Here is a 26094-nt window from a genome sequence, read left to right as displayed (position 1 = left end):
AATAAAATCATAAATTAGTTGAAAACTAATTTCAAAATCTAAACGTTAGGGTTATATAATGTAATTAATCGAAATTAATACAAATTTTATTTGTTGTGTAGTGGTACTAGAGGATTTTAAGACTTCACAGGTGGCCAGTTCGAATAACTCCGCACGAATTAGTTTTTTATTTACTTAAAACGAATAGGGGTAAATTTGTAATTTTCATCGAGGAGTCATCTTCTTCTTCCCCCTAAAAAAACCTAATCGCCGTTTCCTCCTGTTTTTTTTTCCCGAACATAGCTAACGCTGGAAACGCTTCCAATCTATACATACAACGCTTCTCAATCGGAAGCGTAAGCGATGTCGTACGACGATGTTGAGATAGAGGATATGGAGTGGAACGAAGAGATTCAAGCGTACACGTATCCTTGTCCTTGTGGTGATTTGTTCCAGATTACGAAAGAAGATCTCCGGCTCGGCGAAGAGATCGCGAATTGCCCAAGTTGTTCTCTTTATATCACCGTCATCTACAATATGGAAGATTTTCAAAACGATACGAAGAAGAATAACGAACCTAAAACTCGTCACCCTGTGGCCGTTGCCTAAGGTAACAAATCTTCCATCTGATTGAAAGTTTTTTTTTTTTTTTTGGGGGATTTTGTAGAAACTGGATTGTGTGATATAGAATTGGAGCTTGGTTCATGAAAAGCTATGTCGTTGGATTGTTGAGAGGTAGATATGATTGTTGGTGTCAGTTGTTCAAGCTTTAGGTAGATATGATTGTGCATATGTTTCATGTTTGAGCTGGTACTAGTACTTAAGTCATTATTATGTTTTGATCTTGAAGAATACAAGAATGTTTCAATTAGCTCATTGAGGAACCATCTCTTAGTAGAAACATGGATGTCAAAAGTTATGGCCGATGATATAGGAGAAGAATTTTGCTTCGTTTTCGGAAATATTTGTTGCACTTGTGTTGGATGTTACCGATATCAGAACGTTCGAGAAACGGTATGAGTTGCCTTGGAGTTAGGATTCAAAACGATATGAGCTCTTAGTGTTGTTAATGGTATGTAGAGAAGGAAGTATTTGCAATTTACTGATAAGAAGACAATCTGCAATCATGACGAAAACACCTCTGCTGCTTTTTTCGGATTACTTATGTGAGTGTATATGTTGCTTCTTTGCAGGATAGTCATGGAATTGATTAGAAGATTGTTCAACAACCACTGCAGAAGAGATTTATCTGCTGTTTTGGAAAGCATATGAAAGTGTGTTACATTAACCACATATAGAGAGAGGGAAAGAGAGTGTTGTGTTACTGATTTATTAATACCGAATTCTTGATGTTTTCTAGAGTAGGCTCTGTTTTGGTTTTGAAAAGGTTTCTATGGCTACAATGCTTCTTTGACAAGAAGACTATCAGTGAAACTAAGAGACATTTCAAACCCTTTCACCATCATTAAAGAACGTTACAATGATACACATAGATAACAAGGAATCAATATTATCAGATTTAACCAATGTAAGCAATTGAGTCGAAACTCTCTATTGGTGACAGTAAAGTTAAACCAATTACTTTATTTGGTTTTTAAGAAATGACTAATTTGGGAGACACAGATCCAATTTTACAGCCGTAGTAACCGTTTGGCGCGTCTAATCTCCATAATTTCATTTCCTTTTGTAACATCCTTAACCTAGAAAGAATTTCATTCAGAGATTCTTATAGGTTCTTCGTAAGATCGGATCACTAGTTCTGTATTTTGAAGGTACGTCGTCTATCAAAGCTAATTATTGTGTTAAAACCATTATACCATTGGTGATAAATTATGTTCATAGGGTTTTCTTGGGAAAGAAGAAAACAAAGCTAAGAATGAGGAATTCAACAACCATCATGATGATAATGATGATTGTGATGATGGTGGATGATTGGGTTGGAGCAGCGGACAATAATCCGGTGTACAGTCCATGTTCAGATACACAAATAAGCAAAGGAGATGGTTTCACCATTGGTATTGCCATCTCTAGCAAAGAAGCTTTTTTTCTTGACCAAGTCCAGCTTTCTCCCTGTGATACTCGTCTCGGTTTAGCTGCGAAAATGGCGCAGCTTGCGCTTTTTAGACCTAAGGTTGACGAGATCTCTCTTCTCTCCATCGACACAAGTAAGTTTAACCCGGTAAGTCTTACACTATGTTATAAAATCTCATTGGGACATAATCACAAAGAATAAACAAGTAAAGCTTATGAATGCCATTTTTTCATTGGGATGTGTCTTGTGAGAAGAGTGAAGCAGGTGGATTCATGGTGGGATTCGCGGGCTCAAAATATGCAGCAAGATCATATCCTGTGAAGGTTGCAGATGGAAGCAACACAATCACAGCTTTCACACTTGTAATGAAATTAACCCTAAGCCCCTTGGTAAACATACAATAGAGCACTGCATCGCTGAATTGGCAACTGCATTGCAGGTACTGGAATTTCAGAAGGGAGTGTTGCAGAATCTGTTCTGGAAGAGCTTCGGATGCGATTTGTGCAAAGGAACAGGATCTTCTTCTTCTGTGTGCCTGAATGGGACGGATTGCGCGGTTCCAACTTCAAAGTGTAAGGCTAATGGAGGTCAAGCTAACTGCAACATTGGAATTCAGGTCGCGTTTTCGGGAACAGACAGAAACCTCGAGTCATTGAACACTTGGTACGAGGTAAACAATCTGAGGCAGTACTCGCTTACTGACCTCTACGCAAACGCTGTAGACTCTCTGAGTGGTGGGCTGCTGTAAGAGAGAAAAAGTGTAACGCAGGTACTATGTAATCGAGGTTCCTAGATAGGTTTTGAACTTCCATGTTTTCGCAACGAGTTACAATGATGAAGCAAATAAATGGAACCTCCAAGTAATTTTTTTCCAAGTTTACAAACAAAAACTACATTTGAATGACTATTTTCCACACACAAGAGGTTTTATATACAGAACCCTTTTGTCATCATTGTTGTATTCAAAACCCTCAATATTGATACTAGCACTTGTTTTTATACACATGAAGAATATTAAGAAGGACCCCAAAAAATCCCCAAGAAACGAAAGATCAAAAATTAACATAGAGAAAGATAAAAACTGGTTCAATCCAATCATAGGCTACCTCCTCCATATAAACATGTGTTATTACTCTGACCGACCTTGCGGATTCTCCCTTATGTCTCTTAGAAGATCTTGCAGCTCGGGGAATACCGATCGGAGTAGCAGCTCCAGTATTGCAAATGTGAGTTGCTTTATGCATATGTTTGACTGCGATAGATGATTTATGTGTCAACTATTAGTCAGGCTAACGATGGATGATGATGCAACAACTTAGTGATACCTTTAACACCAAAAGAAAAAAAGAAAAAAAAAAAAGCTTATAAGAATGTGTGACACAGAGGAATCCTAACCTGAGTGAAATAGAAAATGTCTCTTGCACATCTCCTGTACTGATTGTGCCCTACCAAACTCACTAAGGCTGTTGGGGCGCCATCTGATCAAACACCAAAATGTTACTTCCACTGAGACTAAACTAACTCAATACGTCAACTGGAGGAGCCTAAGATACTCACCGAAAAGGAATTTTTTTATTTCACTAGCTCTACGAAAAGCCTCGAGTTGCTGCTCAAAGGAACTGGGTTTAGTCACCTTCATGCCACCAAGTTGGCCTGCCATTTGGTAAGTTTTTTCACTAGGGTCGGTCTCATCTGATGCCTCTTGACTATCATTCAATCTGGTAAAGAATACACCATTTGGCCATAGAATCTGGAGAAAAAATGCAAATAAGATTGTAAGCAAAAAAAAAGAGCGATCACTTTACTAGTACTATTATTTGCTCTGCCTTCCTGCAACAATCAAAGTAAACTAGAAATATCTGGCATAATGCTTTCCCTGAATGATCACCGCTTTTCTACTTGAGTTATATAATAGGTTTGAGCGAATGATCAAAACATGATAGCAGGATCTCTAAGAGTACAGTAGATTCAGTTAACTACTGAACGAAATCAGAGAAACCCCAGTTCTTACATCTTGAGCCCAACGAATTCCTTGAGCAATTGTGTCTTCATTCCGCAGCCAACATATCTCCCTCATGAGCAAGTCATCCACAGCATCTTCCATAACTAATTGTAATATTTGCTTTGATATCCAGAAAACTTGCCTCCTATAATGACACCATTAAGATTATTCAAAAACAGAACCAAGTCAAATAGAATAGATAGCATGATCGAAGACAAATATAATCAGAAAGAATAACTACTTTGTCTCACCTTAACCAACCTCTTCTATTTAACTGAAACACTTTATCAACTAAGTTCAAAATTGGCACACTGACATTGGGTGGCATCCACTGTGATGAAAAGCAGAGGATAAGAATGACGTTAATCAAAATTAGACGATCCCAAAAAAGTAGGCTAATAACTTAAAATCTCTTTGGAGATATGCATCATTAAGGATACTTCAATTTCAGGTGCGTGAAAGGCAGTGCATGTAGTCATGAAATATTTTAGCCAGGGCACATATATAAGCCTAGTGACAAAGTCTAATCAACGTACATAAGACTTTAGGGGTATATGGTGTACCTCGGGTATGCCATGGGGATTTTGGACTAAAGCTGTCAATGGATCAGCATGCTGAAAATCGGTGGACCCCCTAACTTGAGATTTTGCCTTAAAATCATTTTCCTTCTCTGAGGGCGAACTCTCAGGCTCTCCAAGACGTCTAACCACTCTCGGTGGAACATACTTAGAGTCCAATTCATTATCTGAGTGCCACCCATTGGCTTCTGAATCAAATCTACCTTCCCCTTGAGTGTTCTCTCCAAGTTTGTCGATGTCTTCAGTATCAGAAATGCTGCTGTGCATAGATTCAGTTGCGCTTTCCCTAGAGAGCTGAGTGCTTATTTCATTTACACTCCAGGAGAGGTGGCGGGTAGGAGCATGATCATGTTCATCAAGTGGAGATCCTACAACCTTGCGCATAAGGCCATCTGAGACACCTTTGAACTGACGTACAATATCGTCCATGGCATCATCAACATTGACTGCTCAATTCCAAGAATTTTTTTTAGTAAAATGGAAAAGTAAAGCAACCACATAACACAATATACACTTCTCACTTCATTCTGATCGTTTTCCCAGAATTCATTTTTTTAGCATAACATGACGGATTAAAAAAAATGTATTAATGGAATAGAAAGCGAGGGCTGAATTTTGTATACAGCTACATGTTACTAAAACAGCAGTAAACAATACCTGCAAGAGTTTTCATCACTGATGAAGACTTTCCAAAAGAATAATTCTACAGTATGAAAAACGACAATCATTAGAAAATCCACCTAATGAAAATAGAAAGTAATGAAATTTGGGGACGGAAGTTAATCAGATCCACACCTTAGAGGCTGCGCTTAGAAAATCCCAAACTTCATGCTGTTCAGCAACATTAGCTATACACAAGAGATCCTGCAGACAAGGAAAAAATGTTCCTTATAAGAGAATGTTGATGGTAACTATGTTTTAAAATTGCTATGGGGATAAATAATACTTGTAGATACTTGTCCAGCTGAATACAGCGACGATGAACAAAAGCATCTTCGGTGCTTGATGAGAAAATACGCTTGGGAGGCAACTGTAAATTGTAGTTCGGGATTTCTTTGAGTTGACGATGTAATCGCTCAAAATTACTGTATCTGAAGGGAAGCAAATAAATATTTTACGATCAAGTTGCAGCTATCTTGTGCCTTTTACGACGAAAATATATATCAAAAGCTAGTGGCATGAATAAAGAATTTCAATGATGTACTGATACGATTTTCCCGTTATCAGAAATGATAAGAAAATAACCTTCTCTTAACAAACCAAGTTTTGTTTTCCACATCTGTCACCGCAATAGAATATACTGCAAATGATTTTGATCCTTGCTTCTCAAAATAAGCTCCAAGAACCTGCAGCCACACACAGACATAAGATATAATAATCTTAAGCTCATAGCATAATTATTTGCAAAACACACACAAACTCATACACAGGCAAATGTACAGGTCAAGTGGATGTGTCACAGAAACCAAAAAAATAAAGAAACAGTAAATATTAAGACAGGAGCTTACGCGACATTTGAGCTTCAGGCAGTGCTGACCCTCTTTGTGAAGAACAATGCTTTGGGATTTATTATCACTTATGTAGTTATCATTGTGCTTGATAAAATCTGTGGTGTAAAATTCTGTGATTAGCGGCCCCTCACTGACTCCTAAGAGTGCTAGACTCGTTTCAGGACGTAGATTAAGATCTGATGTACTATTGGATCTTTTAAGCCTATTTTTATTTCCATCTGAACGAGATTCCTTTCTAACATCAGCCTCATAAATCTGGTGCCCTCCATCATGTAAAGATGATTTACTAAATTCCTCAGCCATCTGTGCTTGTGACTGCTTATCAGTGCTCACTTTAGGGGGTAACTGCGCCACTGCGTTTTCTTTTGCTCCAGTAGAAGAACCCTTTTTCAGAGATTTTTTGTACTCCTTCTTTTGATAGTTCCTTCCTTTCGTCCACATGTTTTCAAGGTTTTCAGGTCTAAGAACCTCTGTTCTCCTTTGCGTCGCAACCTCTAGCGACCGAGCCCAATCAGCAGAGTGCTGTTGAACGTGTAGATCTGGGTGTCTGTCATTTATGTTTGGTGATTTCTGCTCAATAGCTTTTGTCAAATTCATATTTTTTGCTTGACTATCGAAGGCTGACAATGGGGCAGAATTTACATTCTGCTCTTCCGCCGTAAACTGCTCAAAGTTTCCTTCTTTAATAAGATTGATAATGATCTCAAACACTTCATTGATACGCCTGGTGCAGACAAGAAAAAAAAAAAGAACTTACTATAGTTTAGATTTTATCAACAGAAATTCTAAAATCAAAAGTTGTTCCTAGCTAGTTTGCATTATACACATTGGTCAAGGAATTTTGATAGCAAAAATAACTTTCTGGAAGACAGTGGCAGGTAGAGAACTTACTCGGGGCATGCTAAATTCAAAAGAGGTTGAATTACCAAGCAAGTAACAATCTCTCTAGCTATTGTTCGAACAAGAGGGCACTGAGCTTCTCGTGGTCTGAGAACCACAGATAATATGCCAGCAACTATTTTCTGAAGAACCTGTTAAAAAAAAAACCAAAGAGCATTTATATATAGAGTAACCAAATTAAGAGGGAAACTAACACGGCCGCGTAAATTTCATCAGGACTATCGCTAATACCTTGTATTCACTCTCAGGTGACACGAGTGCAGGATAGAGTTCCCCAGAAGCCATAAGATGGTATTTCAATCTTTCATCTCTCTCCTCAGATGACAAAGTTTTCATCACATCAGTACCTATAGCAGCTTGGTTTCTTCTAAAACTTTCCAAATGATCACCTATCAGATCAACTATATCCCTACACAATAAAGCATTGATTTCATTATCCATAAGTAATGATCCAATCCAAACTCGAGACTTTTTCTGGTGAAAACTTAACTGAAGAGAAATAAAGAACAGTACCTGGTTAACAAGTCAACAATATTGATCTCTTTCACCCTAACTGAAATCTCACCAAGAGCATCCATGATCACTGCACGTATAAGTTCAGGCGCTTCTTTATCAGGAGTAATCAAAGAGTACCACAAATTCACCACGAAATCATTAAGGATCTTGTCAATAAAATCATTAATCGCAGCTTCCACAACAGGAGAATCTATTTTCTTCTTCCACCTTGGAGGAGGTGGGATACCAGAAAGACGTGGATCATTCACAGACAACTGCTTCTTCTCAAGATAAGACAACTGACTCTGCCTAGGAGTCGCCGGAACTTTCCATCTGAACTCAAAATGGTTAAAAAAAAACCGCGCACCGCCACAAATGAGGATTGCAATTGGCAAATTCAGCCACCAATAGATACTTGTATCTGCATGAAGAACAAAAAACATTATCTTACAAAATCAACAGTCCAACACCATAGAGAAACTCGACTCCAAACAAAGAAACTAAGAACAGAGTAACCAAAAACTTAGACTAATAGTTTTAGTGAAATTGCAAAGTTAAAGTCATCCTAAACACGGCAGCTTCACGAGAAGCATTATAGAGGTTCTTATCTAAACTTAGGAAGTTAGAAATAACAGAGAGAAGCATGAAACAGCGAAATCGAAGAGAATATGGTTCAGAATTTGACATACGGGTCAAGAAATAGGTGACGGAGAAGATGCACAAGCACCACCATACGGCTCGTACTTTAGCTTCTTCGATCAGATCCTGTATAGTCTCCATGGCCTTCATCTTCGTCTTCAATTCTTCTTAGAACGTTCTAAAACGCCGAAATTGGAGACTAATCAAACGAAATTACCAGTCAGGAAATTTGATCCAAATTTAGCTTTCTCAATCTCAGAAGGTCGACGTCTTGAAAACCCTAGCTACTGGGGATGAAATTGAAATGCTAGAATTGGGAGATTTGAAGTGAAGCTGGGCAAAAGATCGTAGAGATTTGAATCAAGAGTAATGATGATGATCAAACATGGAGGATTCTTCTTCAACCTATCTGGCTTTTTTTTTGGGCTGGAATCTTTTTTTTCTTTTTCTTATTAGACTGCGGAGACAATTGTCCTGGACATAGCACGGACACCAAAACGATGTCGTTTTGTCTCGGATTCGATTACATGTTCTCTAGTTGCACCTTCGACAAAAAAACAATTTTTTTGACAAACTTATCCTCTGGTAGAAAGAAGTTTAACCTGACAGGATACATTATGCCTACGAAGAGTCAAATAAATCAAAACATCGATTAACATAGAGGTTAAGAATAAGCATAAGCACAAGCTAACATAAATAATAACACTCAAATTGAGATTTCGGAATAGGGGTGAACTTACAAGTTCTACCAAAACATCATCTAACCAAGAACATTCAATAAAGCATACACTTTTTAGTTTGGAAGTCTTTGTCAAAACCATAAGGAGGAGGAAGCAAATCAACATCATATGGCCAATAAATGTTGGACAAGAACAGTCTTGAACAACAATGCCCGCTTCTAATTCAAGTAGAATAGTCTTGCACACAATGCTCCTTATAACATTATCACTAAACACAAATAAAGTATTTAGAAGGATAACAAGATCTATAAAGCAGAAATGGCTATTGAAAGCCTCAATAAACTAGGATAAGTGGTTGGTTGTCTAAACTCAAAAAACTTTTCTAAACTGCAACGAGACAATTTTTAACATAAGCAAATAAATACATAATCCGAATATTGCTATAAATGATCGCATCAAAACGATAAAAGCAAAGGAACACAAATGTAGAAACACAAGTATCCAAGCCCATCGAAACCGAATGAGCTACATCAAAATCCTCAAAACCAGAGCCATAAACTCTACCAACTTCCCATCTCATAAGAATTAGAGGGTGAAGAGCAAGAGCATACATGGGAAAACTTTTGAGGAGGTAAAGTGATAGCGTCGGCAAAACAGTAACATCACTAAAAGAAGCAGTAGTTGAAGAGATCGGACAGAGACGATCATCATGCTCTCCAAATTATTAGAATAAAAAATATATAAGTAATTTTCAGTTGAAAAACAAAATCTGGTTTTGACTTAATAGTGGTATCACACAAGTGATTATAAGAAAAAAATGTAAACTTTAATTCAATCAAGGGAGAAAAAAAATTAATTTGCTAAAATCAAAATACAATTTCGAGTCCACGATTTCTTAGCTAAATATGTACAAGGAAAGTATATGGTAAATTGGTAATGTTTACATAAAAACAAAATGTAGAAGGTAATATTAAATGTTCTGACCTTTTTAGCTGCATGTTTTAAGATTAAATAAAACCATTTTATATTCTGGTTCTAAATATCTATCTATTGTTAATTAATGAGTTTAATATAATTTCATGCTGTAACTACATATATATATATATATATATATATATATATTATTTTTTTTGCTCAATCTTTTAATCCTTTATAAGACACTTGAATTGTTTGCTATTTAACTTACTTTTAGAAATCTAATAAGTGAACACTATGAGTCAAACTTATAACTTGATAACTTAAATATTTAGCTAAAAAAGATTATGATTGATTTGTACTTGGATATTAAAAAGAAGAATACAATTTATTTTTTGATGATGATAATATTTTTATTAATTTCTTTAAGAAAAGAAAAAAATTGTCAAAAAACTATATATTAGTTTCGATTCCGATTAATTACTACTAAGAAAATAATGCTCCAAATAGAAATGTGTCGCTCAACTTTGGATAAAGTGCAGTGCAGTTTAAATACTTTTAATATATATCCTACTATATTATTTGGGAAGTACATTTTAAATATAACCTTAATTTTTATAAGTAATTACATAGGTATGCCATTAGAAATAAAATTTTAAAGAGTAAATTAATTTATCTCTTTAAGAATTAAAAAGTCAAATACTAATTTAATTAATTAAATTTAATTTAAAAACGAAATATATTATTAATTTTCAAAAATAATAAACAATCAAAATCAACATATAAGATTTGATATCTAATTTTTAATTAATTTGATATAATTAGAAAAATGAAATACATTATTAATTTCAAAAAAAGTAACCAATTAAAATCAACAAATTAGATTTGATATCTAAATTATCATATTAATTTTTTATTAATTATTATAATTCACTTCTCATCTTTATATGATTCTATTTTTGCGAAAAAATAATATCATCATTATAAAAAAATAATTAGAGTTTTTTCGCATATTCCATAATTAGAATTTTTTTAAACGAATATACACTATTCAATACATGAAAAAAATATTATAACGGGTGAAAAATAGATTTAAGAAAACTTTCTACTGAGTAACGGGTCATAATTTGAAATATTTATATTAAATTTCATACATATTATATTGAAAATTTATAATCTTATATACTATAATAATTAATAACATATTAGATTTTTTTATGTGTATGATGTAATTCAATTTTTAATACAAGCTGGAAAATCCTAGAATTGACGGGTTTAGATCGATATTAATACAAGATGGTATACTACAGGTGAAACTCTTAAATTAACAATCAAACTACAAGTGTATAATCTTAAACACTAAACAATATAGATAATATCAACAAAACATATACAACTCACAGTTTACTATACATTTAAAATCAAATAAAATAATATCATATATTTTTAAATCATCTTTACAATAAAAGTTTTTAGTTTAACTAAAATATAAGCTTACATGCGGTATACTACAGGTTAATATCTAGATTATAGGGCTTATTGGATCTAAAGACGGGTCATCAAAGATTTCCTAAACTGAAGCAAAATATACTGAATACTCAAATATCTATCTGTTACCAAATTATAAACAAATAAGTTCGTAAAACAATTTAATATTTTATATACAAAATCAATTAAATCTTAATCACATAAAAATTAGCACAAAAAAAAGTATTCAACAATTAAAATTTTATCAAATCTCTGTGTTATATAAGTTTTGATACTATATTCGAATAAAGTGTAATATTCCTTTTCGATTTGTATTTTTTAACTAACTTAAGCTAACTAATATATTTACTAATCTTATACCTATCAAAACCGACTATCGTTTCTTATCTCTATAGTATTTTTGCAAGACTTTTTTGGTGGATTTGGGTAAAAGTGCATTCACATTCCCCTATTAAATAAATATGGTGTACTCCTATGTTATTAGCTAAAATATTTAAATTATAATTCAGAGTCATATCATTAGTAAAATTAATATTAATAAAATAAATGGCTTTTTGCAAGACAGATTTGGAGTGACGGGTTTTTGAATCAACATTAATAAAAAAGTAAAATATAATTAATCCATCGTTTCAATACGGGTTAAATCTTTAATTTATTATTTTTTAAGACCACTAATATTAAACATATCAAATCATCCTAATTTAGAAAAGATTATATAAAACCAAAAATGTTATGTGGTATGTATAATGTTACTATATATAAAATTAAATTATAAAATATAAATGTATTAGAGAATGATATAATTTGTAAAACTTTTATATATAAAAAATAATTCTTAAATTTTAAAAATTACTACTTTAAAAAAAATTCACAGGACGGGTAAATAAATTATAGAACAGGTTTTATTTTGGAATTGGGTTATATGGTGGATGTATTTGTATCAATATTTATAAAATTGTAAAATATTATTAATATGTTGTTTTAATAGGGATTACAACTTCAGTTTTTTAACAATTGTCTCATGGATTCGTGGTATAGCGTTACTTAATAACAATTATAAACTGTAAAATATAAATATTTTATAAAAATAAAATTTGCAAATTTTAATATATATTACTTTTAAAAAAAGAAATCGTCCCACGGTATACCGCGGGTTAAAATCTAGTATATATATATACATACATATACATATTTAGATATTTTTGTTATTATTGAAATTACACTGCACCGTACATTTCTACGCGAAACATGAGTAAAAATGTCATGTTTTTCTTCGTTCTCTAATTCTTTTGTCATTTATAAAAAATTTTAGACTGATAAATCTTATATTTTTGAGTATTTATAATAAATGACTATAGATTTGAAAAGAATGTACAAACTAACCTTGAGTCACAGTATCTTGTCGGAAACATGTTGGAAAATACGTGTAATTACGTAAATGTCCTTTGTAACATGTTATTTTTCCGAAATACATGCGATAACATAATATCCTCTTTTTATCTTGTTATTTTCTCTTATTACATAGTATTTATAAAAAGCACATGGTATTTTTTAGAAAAAACATTCTATTCAGTTTAATATCTCTTTTTATCATGATATTGTAGTAATACACGTTTTTTATTAAGATCACACGTGATTTCTTTAAAAATATATTCTTATTTTTTTAGTAATACATGGTTTTTATTAAAATCACATATATATATTTTTCTTAAGATTCTGTTCATGTAAAAGAATTTCATAATAACTTTTTTTCTTAAAAATTCATAACGTTTTTTGAAATAGCATGTTTTTAAACTAAATATAACATGTGAAATTTTAATGTTACATGCTATTTTGAAAAATTATACGGATGTATTTCGTTTACTGTTCATCTTACAACAAATGAAAGATACCTTTGTTATTTCCTTTCTTCCGACAACGTGGTCCATAGTTATTTTGTAACAAAAAACTTTCTCTCTACTAGTTTCTTAATTTATATGTTTTATTTGGTTATTTACTAATATTACCCTATATTTTTCTTCTTCATCCCTAAAAAAATGTTCAATTTTGGGATTGTTTTTTCTTCTTTCGCCTTAAGTCAACGAAACTAAAACTTAATTTCAATCTTGGTGTGTTTGATTTTTATCTGTTTGATCTTATCACTTTCAAAAGAGAAAACAAAAGTTTAAGAAAATGAAAAACAGTAGTGGGAGCTATCTTCATTCTTCTGGCCCAAAGTGTACCAATCTAAGATATTTTACAATCTTATCTAAACTATACACAAATTATTTAAATCAACGGCGCTCATACTATGTGCCATCATTGATATCATCACTCGAATAATTCACTTTATAACTATCTCCGTCACTATCAAAAAGTGTTCAAAATTAAAAAAGAATATCTCAATCCTTATCCACTTCATCATTCCTAGCTTCCAAGTTATTATTATATAACTCAATTTTTCTGGCTTAAGAGTTTTGAAAAATATCTTCACTAGAGATGATAAAATCAGTGACTCTTCGTTCGTTTCATCTCCCAATTGAGTTTAACGACACCAAATTCGTCTCACGGCCTTGTTTCCTGGCGAGATCCTTCCCGGTGGTTCGTTGTTCAAGCACCAGAGACGTACCTAAGCTTGAACTCTTCAGCCGCGGAAAATTCGACCGGATTCTTCAAGATCCGCCACTTATTGAAAAAGCCGAATCCGAACTCTCAGGTACAACAATTTCATTCACTTCCTATACATAGACGAACACTGATTCAGATAAGAGTATCAACGAATCATGTTTGATTTTGATTTCAGATTACTGTTCGACGCTTGAAGGTGATGACTCTTACAGTTGCTGGAGAGCTTACTTTGAACTCAAAGATCTCGAAGTAAGTAATTCTATAGTTTTTTTTTTCAATTTGAGAATCCAAAGAATTTAGTGATAGTGACTAGATTTGGTTATGTGATTGCAGAGAGAGAAGCCAAAGGTTGAAGTTGAGAATTTGATTTTGCAAACAGGTGGTTTGAAATCGTTAATCGGGTGTTTACATGGAGTTGCTTCAATGGAGAAAGATAACAAAACCAAGAATGGTTTACATGTAGGAGAAGAATCAGATAGAGAGAAAGGAATGAATTTGCACATTCATATTCCTGATGGTTTACCAAAATCTGAACAAGAGTTGGAGGAAGAAGAGAAATCGAAAATGCCGGATTCAGCTTTCACTAGATTGCTTAGAAGTAAAGGAACTATCCCTGCTTGGTTCTCTCACGCTCCTGACCACGAAACCGACTGAAAGCGGATTACGGATTACGGTACCTTTAGAAAGTTGTTATCTTATCACAGTTATATGTAAATATAGTTCTTGGTTTTGCTTTAGTTCATGTAGTCTATCTTTTGTTAAGATGTGATCATATTGCCATAGAAATGTGGTTGTTATTACTTGATGTTCGCCAATGTTGAATTTGTTTAATGCTGTGTGCCTATTATAGTACTACGCGGTTTTGGTTTACGAAGAGATTTCTATTCTTGATAACTGAAGTGGATTACTACGGTACGACCTATAGAAAGTTGTTTTCTTATCACATTTATATGTAATTATAGTTCTTGGTTTTGCTTTAGATTATATAATGTCTCTTTGTTAAGATGTGATCATATTGCCAGAGAAATGTGGTTTTATTGCTTGATGTTCGCCAATGTTGAGTTTGTTTTTAATGTCGTGTGCCTATTATAGTACTACGCGGTTTTGGTTTACGAAGAGATTTCTGTTCTTGATAACGGAAGTGGATTACTACGGTACTACCTTTAGAAAGTTGTTTCTTATCACATTTATATGTAATTATAGTTCTTGGTTGTGCTTTAGATCATATATTGTCTCTTTGCTAATATGTGATACATATTGCCATAGAAATGTGGTTGTTATTGCTTGATGTTCGCGAATGTTGAGTTTGTTTTTATTGTCGTGTGCCTATTATAGTACTACGTGGTTATTTGGTTTACGAAGAGATTTCTATTCTTGATGATGTTTGTTCTCCGGATGTGAAGCTAAATCTTTGAAAGGAAAACAAGAGTTTTCTAAATATAGGGAAAAGATTTGTTTGGTGATGCAAAGATGAAAATTGTTTGACATTATTAATAATAACCCTTTGGTGTTTTCATCGAAACCTTTTCTATGCCCCATATCTATAAGCAGCCCTTGGGTATTTTCCAAGGTTTTGTTCCAAGTCATGACTAAACCTCCATTTTCTTTCTCGCCCTTTGGCTGCTTCCTCTTCTTATTCTTTTCTTTCTTCTTCTTCTTCTTCTCTTCTGTTGTTTTAGCACTCACCGATGCAGAAGTTTCATTTATTGCACAGCGACAGCTCTTGACGTTACCTGAAAATGGTGAACTTCCTGATGATATTGAGTATGAGGTTGATCTTAAGGTGACATTTGCAAACCATAGGCTTAAGAGAGCGTATATTGCTCTCCAAGCCTGGAAAAAGGCGGTGTATTCAGACCCGTTTAACACCACAGGAAACTGGCATGGCCCTCATGTGTGTGGCTATACGGGTGTGTTCTGTGCCCCGGCTCTTGATGATCCTGACGTCGCGGTTGTGGCGGGGGTTGATTTGAATGGTGCGGATATCGCAGGGCATTTACCGGCTGAACTTGGTTTGATGACAGATGTTGCGATGTTTCATTTGAATTCAAACCGGTTCTGTGGTATCATACCTAAGAGTTTCGAGAAGTTGAGCCTAATGCACGAGTTTGATGTCAGCAACAACCGGTTTGTCGGACCTTTCCCTTCTGTTGTCCTCTCGTGGCCGGCTGTTAAGTTCATTGACGTCAGATACAATGATTTCGAAGGTCAAGTCCCTCCTGAGCTTTTCAAAAAGGATCTCGACGCCATTTTCCTGAACAACAACAGATTCACGTCTACCATTCCTGATTCCCTCGGAGAATCATCAGCCTCCGTTGTGACCTTTGCTCACAACAAATTTAGCGGTTGTATCCCTAGAAGTATTGGAAACATGAAGAATCTCAACGAGATTATCTTTAAGGACAACAGTCTTGGCGGTTGTTTCCCGTCAGAGATTGGGAAGCTAGCCAATGTGAACGTGTTTGACGCTAGCATGAACTCCTTCACTGGTGTTCTACCTCCAAGCTTTGTCGGGCTTACCAGTATGGAAGAGTTTGATATCTCTGGGAATAAACTCACCGGGTTCATACCAGAGAATATATGCAAGTTGCCTAAATTGGTTAACTTGACGTACGCCTACAATTACTTCAACGGACAAGGTGATTCATGTGTTCCAGGTAGTCAGAAGCAGATTGCATTGGATGATACACGCAACTGCTTGCCAGATCGGCCTAAGCAACGATCGGCCAAGGAATGTGCTGTGGTGATTAGCCGTCCAGTTGATTGTAGTAAGGACAAGTGTGCTGGTGGTTCTAGCCAAGCTACACCGTCGAAGTCTCCATCACCTGTGCCAACTAGGCCAGTTCATAAACCACAACCACCAAAAGAATCACCACAACCAAATGACCCATATAATCAGTCTCCAGTGAAGTTTCGGCGTAGCCCGCCTCCACCACAACAACCACATCACCATGTGGTTCACTCTCCACCGCCAGCTTCGTCTCCTCCTACCTCACCACCAGTCCATTCAACTCCATCACCGGTTCACAAACCACAACCACCGAAAGAGTCACCGCAACCAAATGATCCATATGATCAGTCACCTGTGAAGTTCCGGCGTAGTCCACCTCCACCTCCTGTTCACTCTCCCCCACCTCCGTCACCTATTCACTCACCACCACCACCACCAGTATATTCTCCACCGCCCCCACCACCAGTATATTCTCCACCGCCCCCACCACCGGTTTATTCTCCACCACCACCACCTCCGGTGCATTCACCTCCACCGCCAGTACACTCTCCTCCACCGCCAGTGCATTCTCCACCACCGCCAGTCCATTCACCGCCCCCACCGGTACATTCTCCACCGCCACCAGTCCATTCACCTCCACCACCAGTTTATTCTCCACCGCCACCGCCCGTACATTCTCCTCCACCGCCAGTCCATTCACCACCGCCTCCAGTCCACTCTCCTCCACCACCAGTCTATTCTCCACCGCCACCACCGCCGGTCCATTCACCACCTCCACCAGTGTTCTCTCCACCACCACCTGTCCACTCCCCTCCACCGCCAGTATATTCCCCACCACCACCAGTATATTCTCCACCTCCGCCGCCAGTAAAGTCACCACCACCACCACCAGTCTACTCTCCTCCACTTTTACCACCAAAGATGAGTTCACCACCAACACAAACACCGGTCAACTCTCCTCCACCACGAACACCCTCACAGACAGTAGAAGCACCACCGCCAAGTGAGGAATTCATCATTCCACCATTCATCGGCCACCAATATGCTTCACCACCACCTCCAATGTTCCAAGGCTACTAATTTTAGAGAGAGTGAAGTCTTTAAATGAATCACGTCATGAGGAAAACTGAAGATAACAAAATTTGAGGAAGACAGAAGAAGAAGAAAAAGAAAGGGAGGGCAACGTATCGTAGTGGCATTAACTCCTCAAATTAAGAAGAATCGTACAAAGTTTGTGTAGTAACAGTTTATAACATCTTTTTGGTCCATAAAAGATTTTAAAACTTCAAAAACAGAGTTGTTGTTATGCTTCTTCTCTTGTGCATTAAGGCCGTTTATGATGGTATCCTAGAATCTACATATTTGCCATATCTTATTCGTTAATAAAGATATTTTCTTAGGTGAACAAAGTTAACGATCAAACTAGCTAAATATATGGCCTCTAAGAAGTCTTAACGGGCCAAACCAGGCAGGTCGAGTCCATTTTGGTGAGAATGGACTTAAGATTTTAGATCCATTTAAAAGCGAGTGGCAAATCTGATAGATTGCAGGTTTGATGAATTTTTCATTTTTGCATGCGGGTTGGTGGGTTAGCTCGCTAGCTACTACTATCACGTACACTAATATTGAAAAGGATTTAAAGAATTTTTCTTCGAATTGTCTACTTTTGTAAATGCTGGTTAATCCCGTAAAATAAAAAACTTACTCAATATAACCTTCGGTTGTATCGGTTAACGTGGCATCATATATTCATATGAAACTGAAGAAAATTCAGATTGACTTATGAACTAATTTCTTGTAATTTGTTTCTGTTCAACTTTTGTTTTGTGCACTTGTTTAATAAGATAAATCCGAAAAGAAAAAAAAAAATCTTCATTTTGATTTGTGTATTTTCAGTCTCCATTTAACTTGAGAATGACTAGTAGAGAAGGAAGAAGTGGAGGAAAATGAACTGATTTTGTGTGTTGTTTATCTGCATTTTATTTGGAATTAGAAACTAGTTTAATCACATATAAGAGGATTTGCTCTGAATTATATTATTAGTTTTTTGTGTTAAAGGAGAAAATCAAAGACTTACAAGTTGAAAGAAATGTGACAACTAGCATTTTGAATCTAGATATATTCCAAAGAGAGATGACAAAATCACAAGAAAGAGAGAATACAAGAAGAATAAAAAGAGCTTCTTATAATAATAATAAAAATTGTTAGTTTTTAATGAAAAACAATTAAAATTTCCAATGGATAGGTTTTAAGACATGAAATTTCATTACTTAAAAGGATGCCCTTTACATGTAGAATGTAAGGTGAGACTGAAATTAGTTGGATTGGTATTATGACCAAATCGTACTCACCAATTATGCTGAGAAGTTAAAACATAATATGTTTGCAACAATTTGTTCAATAAATGTTAAATTAACTCATACCTAACCAACAATATCTTAGTCTAACAGCCACACTAATTTATAACACTACATTGTTTATATCAGTGAGAAAAGTGTTTAAAAATCTTAATTTAGAAAATAAACAAAACTTTGTAATTTAAAAACAGAGTACGTCATACCTTTTTGCAATGGGGAATTAAGGTCAATAGAAACCTAGTGTTCCCTAGAAAATAAATAAGAAGCTATATTTGAACATAAGAGTAATCAGGAGAAAGACCAAGAAAGTCTCATACGACAACCTTTTTATTTACAACTAAAGATAAGAATTTGGCAAAGATGCACTAAAGGAAATCCTCTAAATGGTTGATGCAGTTTACTGAAACTTGTTATGTCATTTGATGCATTCCCAATCACATCTATCATTCCGCATATTCAGTTACTCGTTTAGCGGACTAACCCTTAGTCCCTCACCTTTACTGATATCTTCTCTTTATATATTTTCTCCTGAGTATAATCATACATTGATGTTATATAAACAATGAACTCAAAATATGTGGTCAAGAGTTTACTAGAATTAGTCAACGAACGCCTGAGATTATAATGCGAATTATCGGATCAGACTACCGGTTTAAAACAACCCGCATGTTTATCTGTATATGTAAGAGTTAAAATTTAAAATATCCTCTCTAATACATTCAACTGATCTTAAGATCAATGGCATACCCATGTAACTTTTTCCATTTATAATAAATATCTCGAATAATAGACGAATTTAGCAAAAGTGCAAAAGAGTATATTCGACAAGACACACAAAAAGTTATCTAGTAGTATTTTGATATCATCAAAATCACTGGATTTCAAACTTCAAATTCTTGTTTAGCATTATGATTGCTAGGTTGTTGAGGATATCAAGTAAAAAAAATAAAAAATAATTAACTATCAAAAATCAGTTTACATCATCTATATAATATATAAACCCTCAAAGCCTTTCAACACAACTTTTGATCAAAAGGATGAGTTCATCACGTTCCGATAAGAGTAACCAACCCATCAATTTTTTTAAATATTCTCTAAAGTCTTTAAACCAAAAACAATAACAAATGTTTATAAAGATGAAACTAAACATAATGAACCATATATTCTAGGTGTAGGAAAGATCTACTTACCTTTGATTCAAAATGCCAAATCTCTAATGATGTGGGGTGGGGGTACATTTACTCAAATCATGGCAATGCCTAATTTGTGAGATCATTTTTCAGGTCTATGAGTTTGTTTTTGTAGCGTCTACAGTCCTTGATCTTTTTTACTTTGTCTCAAGGACCAAGATCGAGAATAAAGAAAATGATGAGGTGATTGAGTCAGACCTCCACAGAATCACCAAGTATGAGGAAAAAACATTGGAGGCTCAAACTGAAAGCTAACATCGAGAAGGGCATTGCTTTTGCTGCAAAGGACTAACAACCATGCCAAATGATTCGACCTCCACATAATCTCTTTTGACTCAAAATCTTTTAACACTTGATATTAAAGGATATTATTTGGACATATCTCTTCAGGTTTAGAAAAACTGAGTCGTAGCCTTCCAAATAAACCTCAGTGCAAGTGTTTTTTTTTTTTGGCAGTTTTGGAATTTCATTGTAGCATCTTCAACCTGCAAAATAAAACAATAACACTTTATAAATCAAATTTCTGATAATTTGGGTTGTTACCAATTTTTAGTGAGCAAAAGAAGTATATTTTTTTTTTTTCCCTAATGTAACACATGAGAAATATCTTTAGTGATTGTGATTAAAATATATATATGTTTGAAAGAAAAAAAAACACTTAAAAGTGTAGTAGCTCGAGAAATTTCTCTATTTTTAATCTAATTAAATAATGAGTGAATCTTGTGAGTGTACAAATAATATACTTCTAAGTGTGGTTCACGTTATGTACAAAGAAAATTTATGATATGTATAAAGAAAAACTGTTTACAAAAAATCGTGTCATGTATAAGATTTGTTTTTTTAAAAAGTGAATTTTTTTAGAGCCTAGAATCTTAGAACCATTGCAAATTAGCAATGTTCCATTATTTTAAGGATCTTTAGAACCATTGCATTATTCCATTATTTTAAGGGAATATATATGTCAAGAGGATTTATTAAACTCAAATATTAGAGAGTGTTGGTTTATTTATGTGGTTTAGTTCATTATGTATTTCGGTTATGTTAACCGGTTGTATAATCATAGTATATATACTTGTACATATACATTTTACAGAGTTAATGAGAAAATATCTTCTTCTATGTCTAACAAATTTTCTCTTCTCTCTCAATCGTAATATGGTATCAGAGCCATCCAAGCTCAAATTTCATTGGTTACTCGATCTGATTTCTCCGTTTTCAAGCTCAGAATCGTCTTCTCCATTGCTCAAGCTCAAGATCCAATGGTGACAGTAGCTCGAGTGACGCGGAAATCAACTCGATCGAAGTCAGGAACAAGTTCAGCTCGCAAACAGTCGCGATCCACCGGCATTGATGATTCTCCTCCGAATTCTCCTCCAGTTGCTCGATCTAAGACTACTGGAGCTTCGCGAGTCATCGTTTCACCGGAATCAACGGATCCGACTCAATCACCGTTCTTCTTGCACAGCGCCGATCATCCATGTTTGAATATCATCTCTCATCGTCTTGATGAAACGAACTATGGAGATTGGAATGTTGCAATGCTCATTTCGTTAGATGCTAAGAACAAATCTGGATTCATAGATTGAACTCTGCCTCGTCCTTTAGAAACGGATAAGAACTTTCGTCTATGGTCTAGATGCAATACCATGGTGAAATCTTGGCTTCTCAATTCTATGTCTCCTCAGATTTACAGGAGTATTCTTCGTATGAATGATGTTTCGGATATATGGCGTGATCTCAATAGTCGATTCAATATGACTAATCTTCCACGTACATATAATCTTACTCAAGAGATTCAGGATTTGCGTCAAAGTACTTTGTCTTTGTCCGAGTACTATACTCGTCTCAAGACATTGTGGGATCAATTGAATAGTACAGAGGAGTTGGATGATCCTTGTACATGTGGTAAAGCTCTTCGTCTGCAACAGAAGGCAGAAAGAGCTAAGATAGTGAAGTTTTTAGCTGGTTTGAATGAATCTTATGCTATTATTCGCAGACAGGTTATTGCTAAGAAGATACTTCCGAGTTTAGCAGAGGTGTATCACATTGTGGATCAAGACAATAGTCAACAAGGATTTTCAAATGTGGTTGCTCCACCAGTTGCTTTCCAAGTGTCTGAAGTCACTGTTGCTAATATCATTGATCCTACTATCTGCTATGTTCAGAATTGTCCTAATAAGGGGAGACCGATGTGTTCTTTCTATAATAGGGTTGGTCACATTGCAGAGAGATGCTATAAGAAGCATGGTTTTCCTCCAGGCTTTACTCCTAAGGATAAGGTTGGTGATAAAACACAAAAACCAAAGTCTGTTGTTGCTAATGTTGCTTTGGCTACTACAAAATCTGATGATACTCATTCTGGTCTGGAGAGTTTGGTGGGCAATCTGAGCAAAGAACAACTTCACTAGTTCATTGCTATGTTTAGCTCTCAACTTCAGCCTCAACCTCACAGTAATTCTGCAGTAGCTAGCTCATCTCAAGCTGATAACATTGGTATTTCTTTCTCTCCTTCCACCTATAGTTTTATTGGGATTTTGACTGTTGCTCAACATACTCTTTCCTCTAAAACATGGGTGATAGATTCAGGAGCTACACATCATGTTTCACATGATAGAGATCTGTTTTTGACTTTGAATACATCTGTTTTGAGCTCAGTGAATTAACTAGCTGGTCCCACTATGAAGATTAGTGGAGTTGGTACTTTGAGACTCAATGATGATATTCTTCTCAAGAATGTTTTGTTCATACCTGAATTTCGTCTTAATCTGATTAGTATAAGTTCATTGACAGATGATATTGGTTCAAGAGTGATATTTGATCAACATGCTTTTGAAATTCAGGATCTTATCAAAGGCCGGATGCTTGGTCACGGTAGGAGAGTGGCTAATCTTTATGTCATGGATGTTGAAGATACAAATGTTTCAGTGAATGCAGTTGTGGATATCAGTACGTGGCATAACAGACTCAGACATGCTTCTCTACAAAGACTGGATGTTATTTCAGAATCATTGGGAACTACTAAACACAAGAATAAAGGATCCGATTATTGTCATGTTTGTCATCTAGCTAAGCACAGAAAGTTGTCTTTCCCTTCTCAGAATAATGTTTGTAATGAGATTTTTGAGATGTTACACATTGATATTTGGGGGCCTTTCTCAGTTGAAACAGTGGATGGTTATCAATATTTCTTGACAATCGTTGATGATCATTCTCGTGCAACATGGATTTATTTGCTCAAAACTAAGTCTGAAGTTCTTACAATATTTCATGATTTCATTCAGCAAGTGGAGAATCAGTATAAGGTTAAAGTGAAAGCTGTAAGATCTGACAATGCTCCAGAACTGCGTTTTACAAGTTTGTATCAACGGAAAGGGATTATGGCTTTTCATTCTTGTCCAGAGACTCCAGAACAGAACTCGGTTGTAGAACGTAAACATCAGCACATTCTTAATGTGGCAAGGGCTCTCATGTTTCAATCTCAGGTACCACTTTTTCTATGGGGTGAATGTGTCTTAACAGCTGTTTTCCTTATCAACAGGACACCTTCACAGCTTCTTTCAAATAAGACTCCTTATGAGATTCTCAGTGGTACTGCTCCCCAATATGGACAGCTCAGAACATTTGGTTGCTTATGTTACAGTTCTACATCACCGAAGCAAAGACATAAGTTTCAGCCTCGATCAAAAGCTTGTATCTTCTTGGGATACTCGTCTGGTTATAAAGGTTATAAACTTATGGATTTGGAGAGTAATGCCATTTTTATTTCTAGGAATGTGGTGTTTCTTGAGGAGGTGTTTCCTTTGGCTGGTACTAAGAAGTCAGCAGATTCTCTGAAGTTGTGTACACCATTAGTTCTTGTGCCTTCAGGTATTCAACAACAATCTTCTTTTTCTTCTCTTTCATCACAAATTTCTGATCTACCACCACAAATTTCTTCACAGAGAGATAGGAAACCTCCTACTCATCTGTCAGATTATGTTTGCAACAATATGCAATCTGATCAAAAATATCCTATATCTTCTACTATCTCTTACTCTCAAATTTCTCCATCTCACATGTGTTATATCAATAATATCACAAAAATTCCTATTCCCACGAATTTTGCTGAGGCACAGGGCACTAAAGAATGGTGTGAAGCTGTTGATGTTGAGATTGGTGCTATGGAATCTACGAATACATGGGAGATTACAACATTACCAAAGGGTAAGAAGGCAGTGGGTTGTAAATGAGTGTTTACTTTGAAATTTTTGGCGGATGGTAGTCTTGAGAGGTATAAGGCTAGACTGGTTGCTAAGGGTTATACTCAGAAGGAGGGTCTAGATTATACGGATACTTTTTCTCCAGTTGCTAAGATGACAACGATCAAGTTGCTGTTAAAGATCTCTGCTTCTAAGAAATGGTTTATGAAACAGCTTGATGTGTCTAATGCTTTCTTGAATGGGGAGTTGGAGGAAGAAATATACATGAAGTTACCTGAAGGATATGCTGAGAGAAAGGGTATTATCTTACCATCAAATGTTGTTTGTCGTTTAAAAAGATCCATTTATGGTTTGAAACAGGCTTCTCGACAATGGTTTAAGAAATTTTCCGCATCTTTACTCAGTTTGAGATTCTTCAAAACACATGGAGATCACACATTGTTTCTCAAAGATTGTGGAGGTGAGTATGTGGTTGTGTTAGTGTATGTTGATGATATTGTCATTGCTAGTACTAATGAGGCAGCAGCAGTACAGTTGAGTCAGGATTTACAGAATCTTTTCAAGTTAAGAGATCTTGGAGATTTGAAGTATTTTTTGGGATTGGAAATTACTAGAACTGAAGCAGGAATCTCATTGTGTCAGCGAAAATATGCTTTGGAGTTGTTGGCATCTACTGGTATGATAAATTGCAAACTTGTTTCAGTTCCAATGGTTCCAAATTTGAAACTGATGAAAGTTGATGGTGAGTTACTTGAGGATAGAGAACAGTATCGTCGAATTGTTGGCACGTTGATGTATTTGACTATAACTAGGCCAGATATCACGTTTGCGGTGAACAAGTTATGTCAATTCTCTTATGCACCTACGACTGCACATCTTCAGGCTGCTCACAGAGTTCTTCAATACATTAAAGGCACTGTTGGTCAAGGCTTATTCTATTCTGCTTCTTCTGATCTTACTTTGAAAGGATTTGCAGACTCGGATTGGGCGTCTTGTCCTGATAGTCGTCATTCCACTACTGGTTTCACTATGTTCGTCGGTGATTCCCTTATATCATTGAGATCCAAGAAACAACATGTGGTTTCTCGGTCATCAGCTGAGGCTGAATATAGAGCTCTCGCTCTTGCTACTTGCGAGTTAGTATGGTTACATACTTTGCTTGCGTCTTTGACTGCTGCTACTACAATTCCTATATTATTTTCAGACAGTACAGCAGCGATTTACATAGCAATCAATCCGGTCTTCCATGAGCGGACCAAGCACATCGAGATTGATTGCCACACCGTGCGAGAAAAGATAGATGATGGTGAGTTGAAGTTGTTACACGTTCGCACGGAAGATCAAGTAGCAGATATCATGACTAAACCTCTGTTCCCAAACCAATTCGAACATCTTAAGTCGAAGATGAGTATTCTCAACATTTTTGAATCCTCATCTTAAGGGGGCATATTAGAGAGTGTTGGTTTATTTATGTGATTTAGTTCATTATGTATTTCGATTATATTAACCGGTTGTATAGTCATAGTATATATACTTGTACAAATACATTTTACAAAGTTAATGAAAAAATATCTTCATCTATGTCTAACAAACTTTCTCATCTCTCTCAATCGTAATATCAAACATGTCTCTATTACTAACTATCTATTTGCAGTTACCCCAAATCATACCATACTTAAGCTGCTAGCACGATTACATTATATACACATAAACGTCTAAAATGTTTAATGTTTTAAAACTGTGGAATTTTGTTAAAATATTTATCCTAGCTCTGTTTTTGGGTGACGTAGT

At 35.3% G+C, this 26094-nt stretch overlaps 4 protein-coding genes, 3 long non-coding RNA genes and 1 pseudogene across 11 annotated transcripts; 6 read left to right on the top strand and 2 right to left on the bottom strand.

Moving 5' to 3' along the window:
- The first annotated feature begins 161 nt into the window (after positions 1-161).
- On the top strand, positions 162-3270 carry AT2G15910 (CSL zinc finger domain-containing protein). Of its 3 annotated transcripts, NM_127151.2 has the most exons (5): positions 252-579; positions 1060-1145; positions 1822-2158; positions 2266-2400; positions 2451-3270. In NM_127151.2, exons 1-5 carry the CDS (start codon positions 343-345, stop codon positions 2757-2759), a joined length of 1104 nt encoding a protein of 367 aa, NP_179191.1. In that variant the 5' UTR covers positions 252-342; the 3' UTR covers positions 2760-3270. The 3 variants fall into 3 exon arrangements, with proteins under 3 accessions (NP_001189532.1, NP_001323775.1, NP_179191.1); NM_001202603.2 differs by lacking the exons at positions 1060-1145; positions 1822-2158; positions 2266-2400; positions 2451-3270 and adding an exon at positions 1173-1635 and having other exon boundaries at positions 162-589; NM_001335462.1 differs by lacking the exons at positions 1822-2158; positions 2266-2400; positions 2451-3270 and having other exon boundaries at positions 162-589; positions 830-1635.
- AT2G06525 lies at positions 883-1153 on the bottom strand. Its single transcript, NR_140152.1, has one exon. It is a non-coding gene; the product is annotated as an other RNA (long non-coding RNA).
- Positions 2885-8652, bottom strand: AT2G15900 (phox domain-containing protein). Its single transcript, NM_127150.5, has 15 exons — positions 8187-8652; positions 7516-7918; positions 7234-7411; positions 6994-7133; positions 6100-6826; positions 5837-5937; positions 5538-5682; positions 5387-5455; positions 5249-5294; positions 4577-5037; positions 4265-4344; positions 4023-4158; positions 3569-3761; positions 3407-3489; positions 2885-3263 (listed from the first exon to the last, which is right to left on the bottom strand). The coding sequence occupies exons 1-15, from the start codon at positions 8284-8286 to the stop codon at positions 3141-3143; spliced, it is 2985 nt and encodes a 994-aa protein (NP_179190.3). The 5' UTR covers positions 8287-8652; the 3' UTR covers positions 2885-3140.
- A 299-nt stretch (positions 8653-8951) lies between these two features.
- AT2G06515 lies at positions 8952-9188 on the top strand. The gene has a single exon (NR_140151.1). It is a non-coding gene; the product is annotated as an other RNA (long non-coding RNA).
- Positions 9189-13514: 4326 nt separating this feature from the next.
- MEE14 (maternal effect embryo arrest 14) lies at positions 13515-15307 on the top strand. 2 transcript variants are annotated; one of them, NM_001084426.1, is made up of 4 exons: positions 13651-13914; positions 14002-14075; positions 14160-14205; positions 14290-15307. In NM_001084426.1, exons 1-4 carry the CDS (start codon positions 13698-13700, stop codon positions 14478-14480), a joined length of 528 nt encoding a protein of 175 aa, NP_001077895.1. In that variant the 5' UTR covers positions 13651-13697; the 3' UTR covers positions 14481-15307. The 2 variants fall into 2 exon arrangements, with proteins under 2 accessions (NP_565383.1, NP_001077895.1); NM_127149.4 differs by having other exon boundaries at positions 13515-13914; positions 14160-15307.
- A 49-nt stretch (positions 15308-15356) lies between these two features.
- On the top strand, positions 15357-18162 carry AT2G15880 (Leucine-rich repeat (LRR) family protein; the record flags this gene model as incomplete). Its single annotated transcript, NM_127148.2, has 2 exons — positions 15357-15408; positions 15506-18162. 2 exons carry the CDS (start codon positions 15357-15359, stop codon positions 17635-17637), a joined length of 2184 nt encoding a protein of 727 aa, NP_179188.1. The 3' UTR covers positions 17638-18162.
- A 1949-nt stretch (positions 18163-20111) lies between these two features.
- AT2G06505 lies at positions 20112-20436 on the top strand. Its single transcript, NR_140150.1, has one exon. It is a non-coding gene; the product is annotated as an other RNA (long non-coding RNA).
- A 927-nt stretch (positions 20437-21363) lies between these two features.
- On the top strand, positions 21364-25743 carry AT2G15870 (annotated as a pseudogene; the record flags this gene model as incomplete). The annotated part of the gene is made up of 1 exon: positions 21364-25743.
- Between the last annotated feature and the right edge of the window lie 351 nt (positions 25744-26094).

The sequence above is a fragment of the Arabidopsis thaliana genome, chromosome 2 (assembly GCF_000001735.4).
Source record: "Arabidopsis thaliana chromosome 2, partial sequence".
NCBI lineage: Eukaryota > Viridiplantae > Streptophyta > Magnoliopsida > Brassicales > Brassicaceae > Arabidopsis > Arabidopsis thaliana.
This window is presented reverse-complemented; position numbering and strand designations above follow the sequence as displayed.

Coding starts and splice junctions, on each gene's coding strand:
- AT2G15910 (NM_127151.2), top strand. CDS start 343: ATGTCGTACGACGATGTTGAGATAGAGGATATGGAGTGGAACGAAGAG. Junction 1,146..1,821: donor GCTTTTTTCGGATTACTTAT/GTGAGTGTATAT, acceptor TTATGTTCATAG/GGTTTTCTTGGGAAAGAAGA. Junction 2,159..2,265: donor ACACAAGTAAGTTTAACCCG/GTAAGTCTTACA, acceptor TCTTGTGAGAAG/AGTGAAGCAGGTGGATTCAT.
- AT2G15900 (NM_127150.5), bottom strand. CDS start 8,286: ATGAAGGCCATGGAGACTATACAGGATCTGATCGAAGAAGCTAAAGTA. Junction 6,827..6,993: donor TTGAATTTAGCATGCCCCGA/GTAAGTTCTCTA, acceptor TGTCTGCACCAG/GCGTATCAATGAAGTGTTTG. Junction 4,159..4,264: donor AATAGAAGAGGTTGGTTAAG/GTGAGACAAAGT, acceptor GTGTCATTATAG/GAGGCAAGTTTTCTGGATAT.
- MEE14 (NM_127149.4), top strand. CDS start 13,698: ATGATAAAATCAGTGACTCTTCGTTCGTTTCATCTCCCAATTGAGTTT. Junction 13,915..14,001: donor AGCCGAATCCGAACTCTCAG/GTACAACAATTT, acceptor TTTTGATTTCAG/ATTACTGTTCGACGCTTGAA. Junction 14,076..14,159: donor TTGAACTCAAAGATCTCGAA/GTAAGTAATTCT, acceptor ATGTGATTGCAG/AGAGAGAAGCCAAAGGTTGA.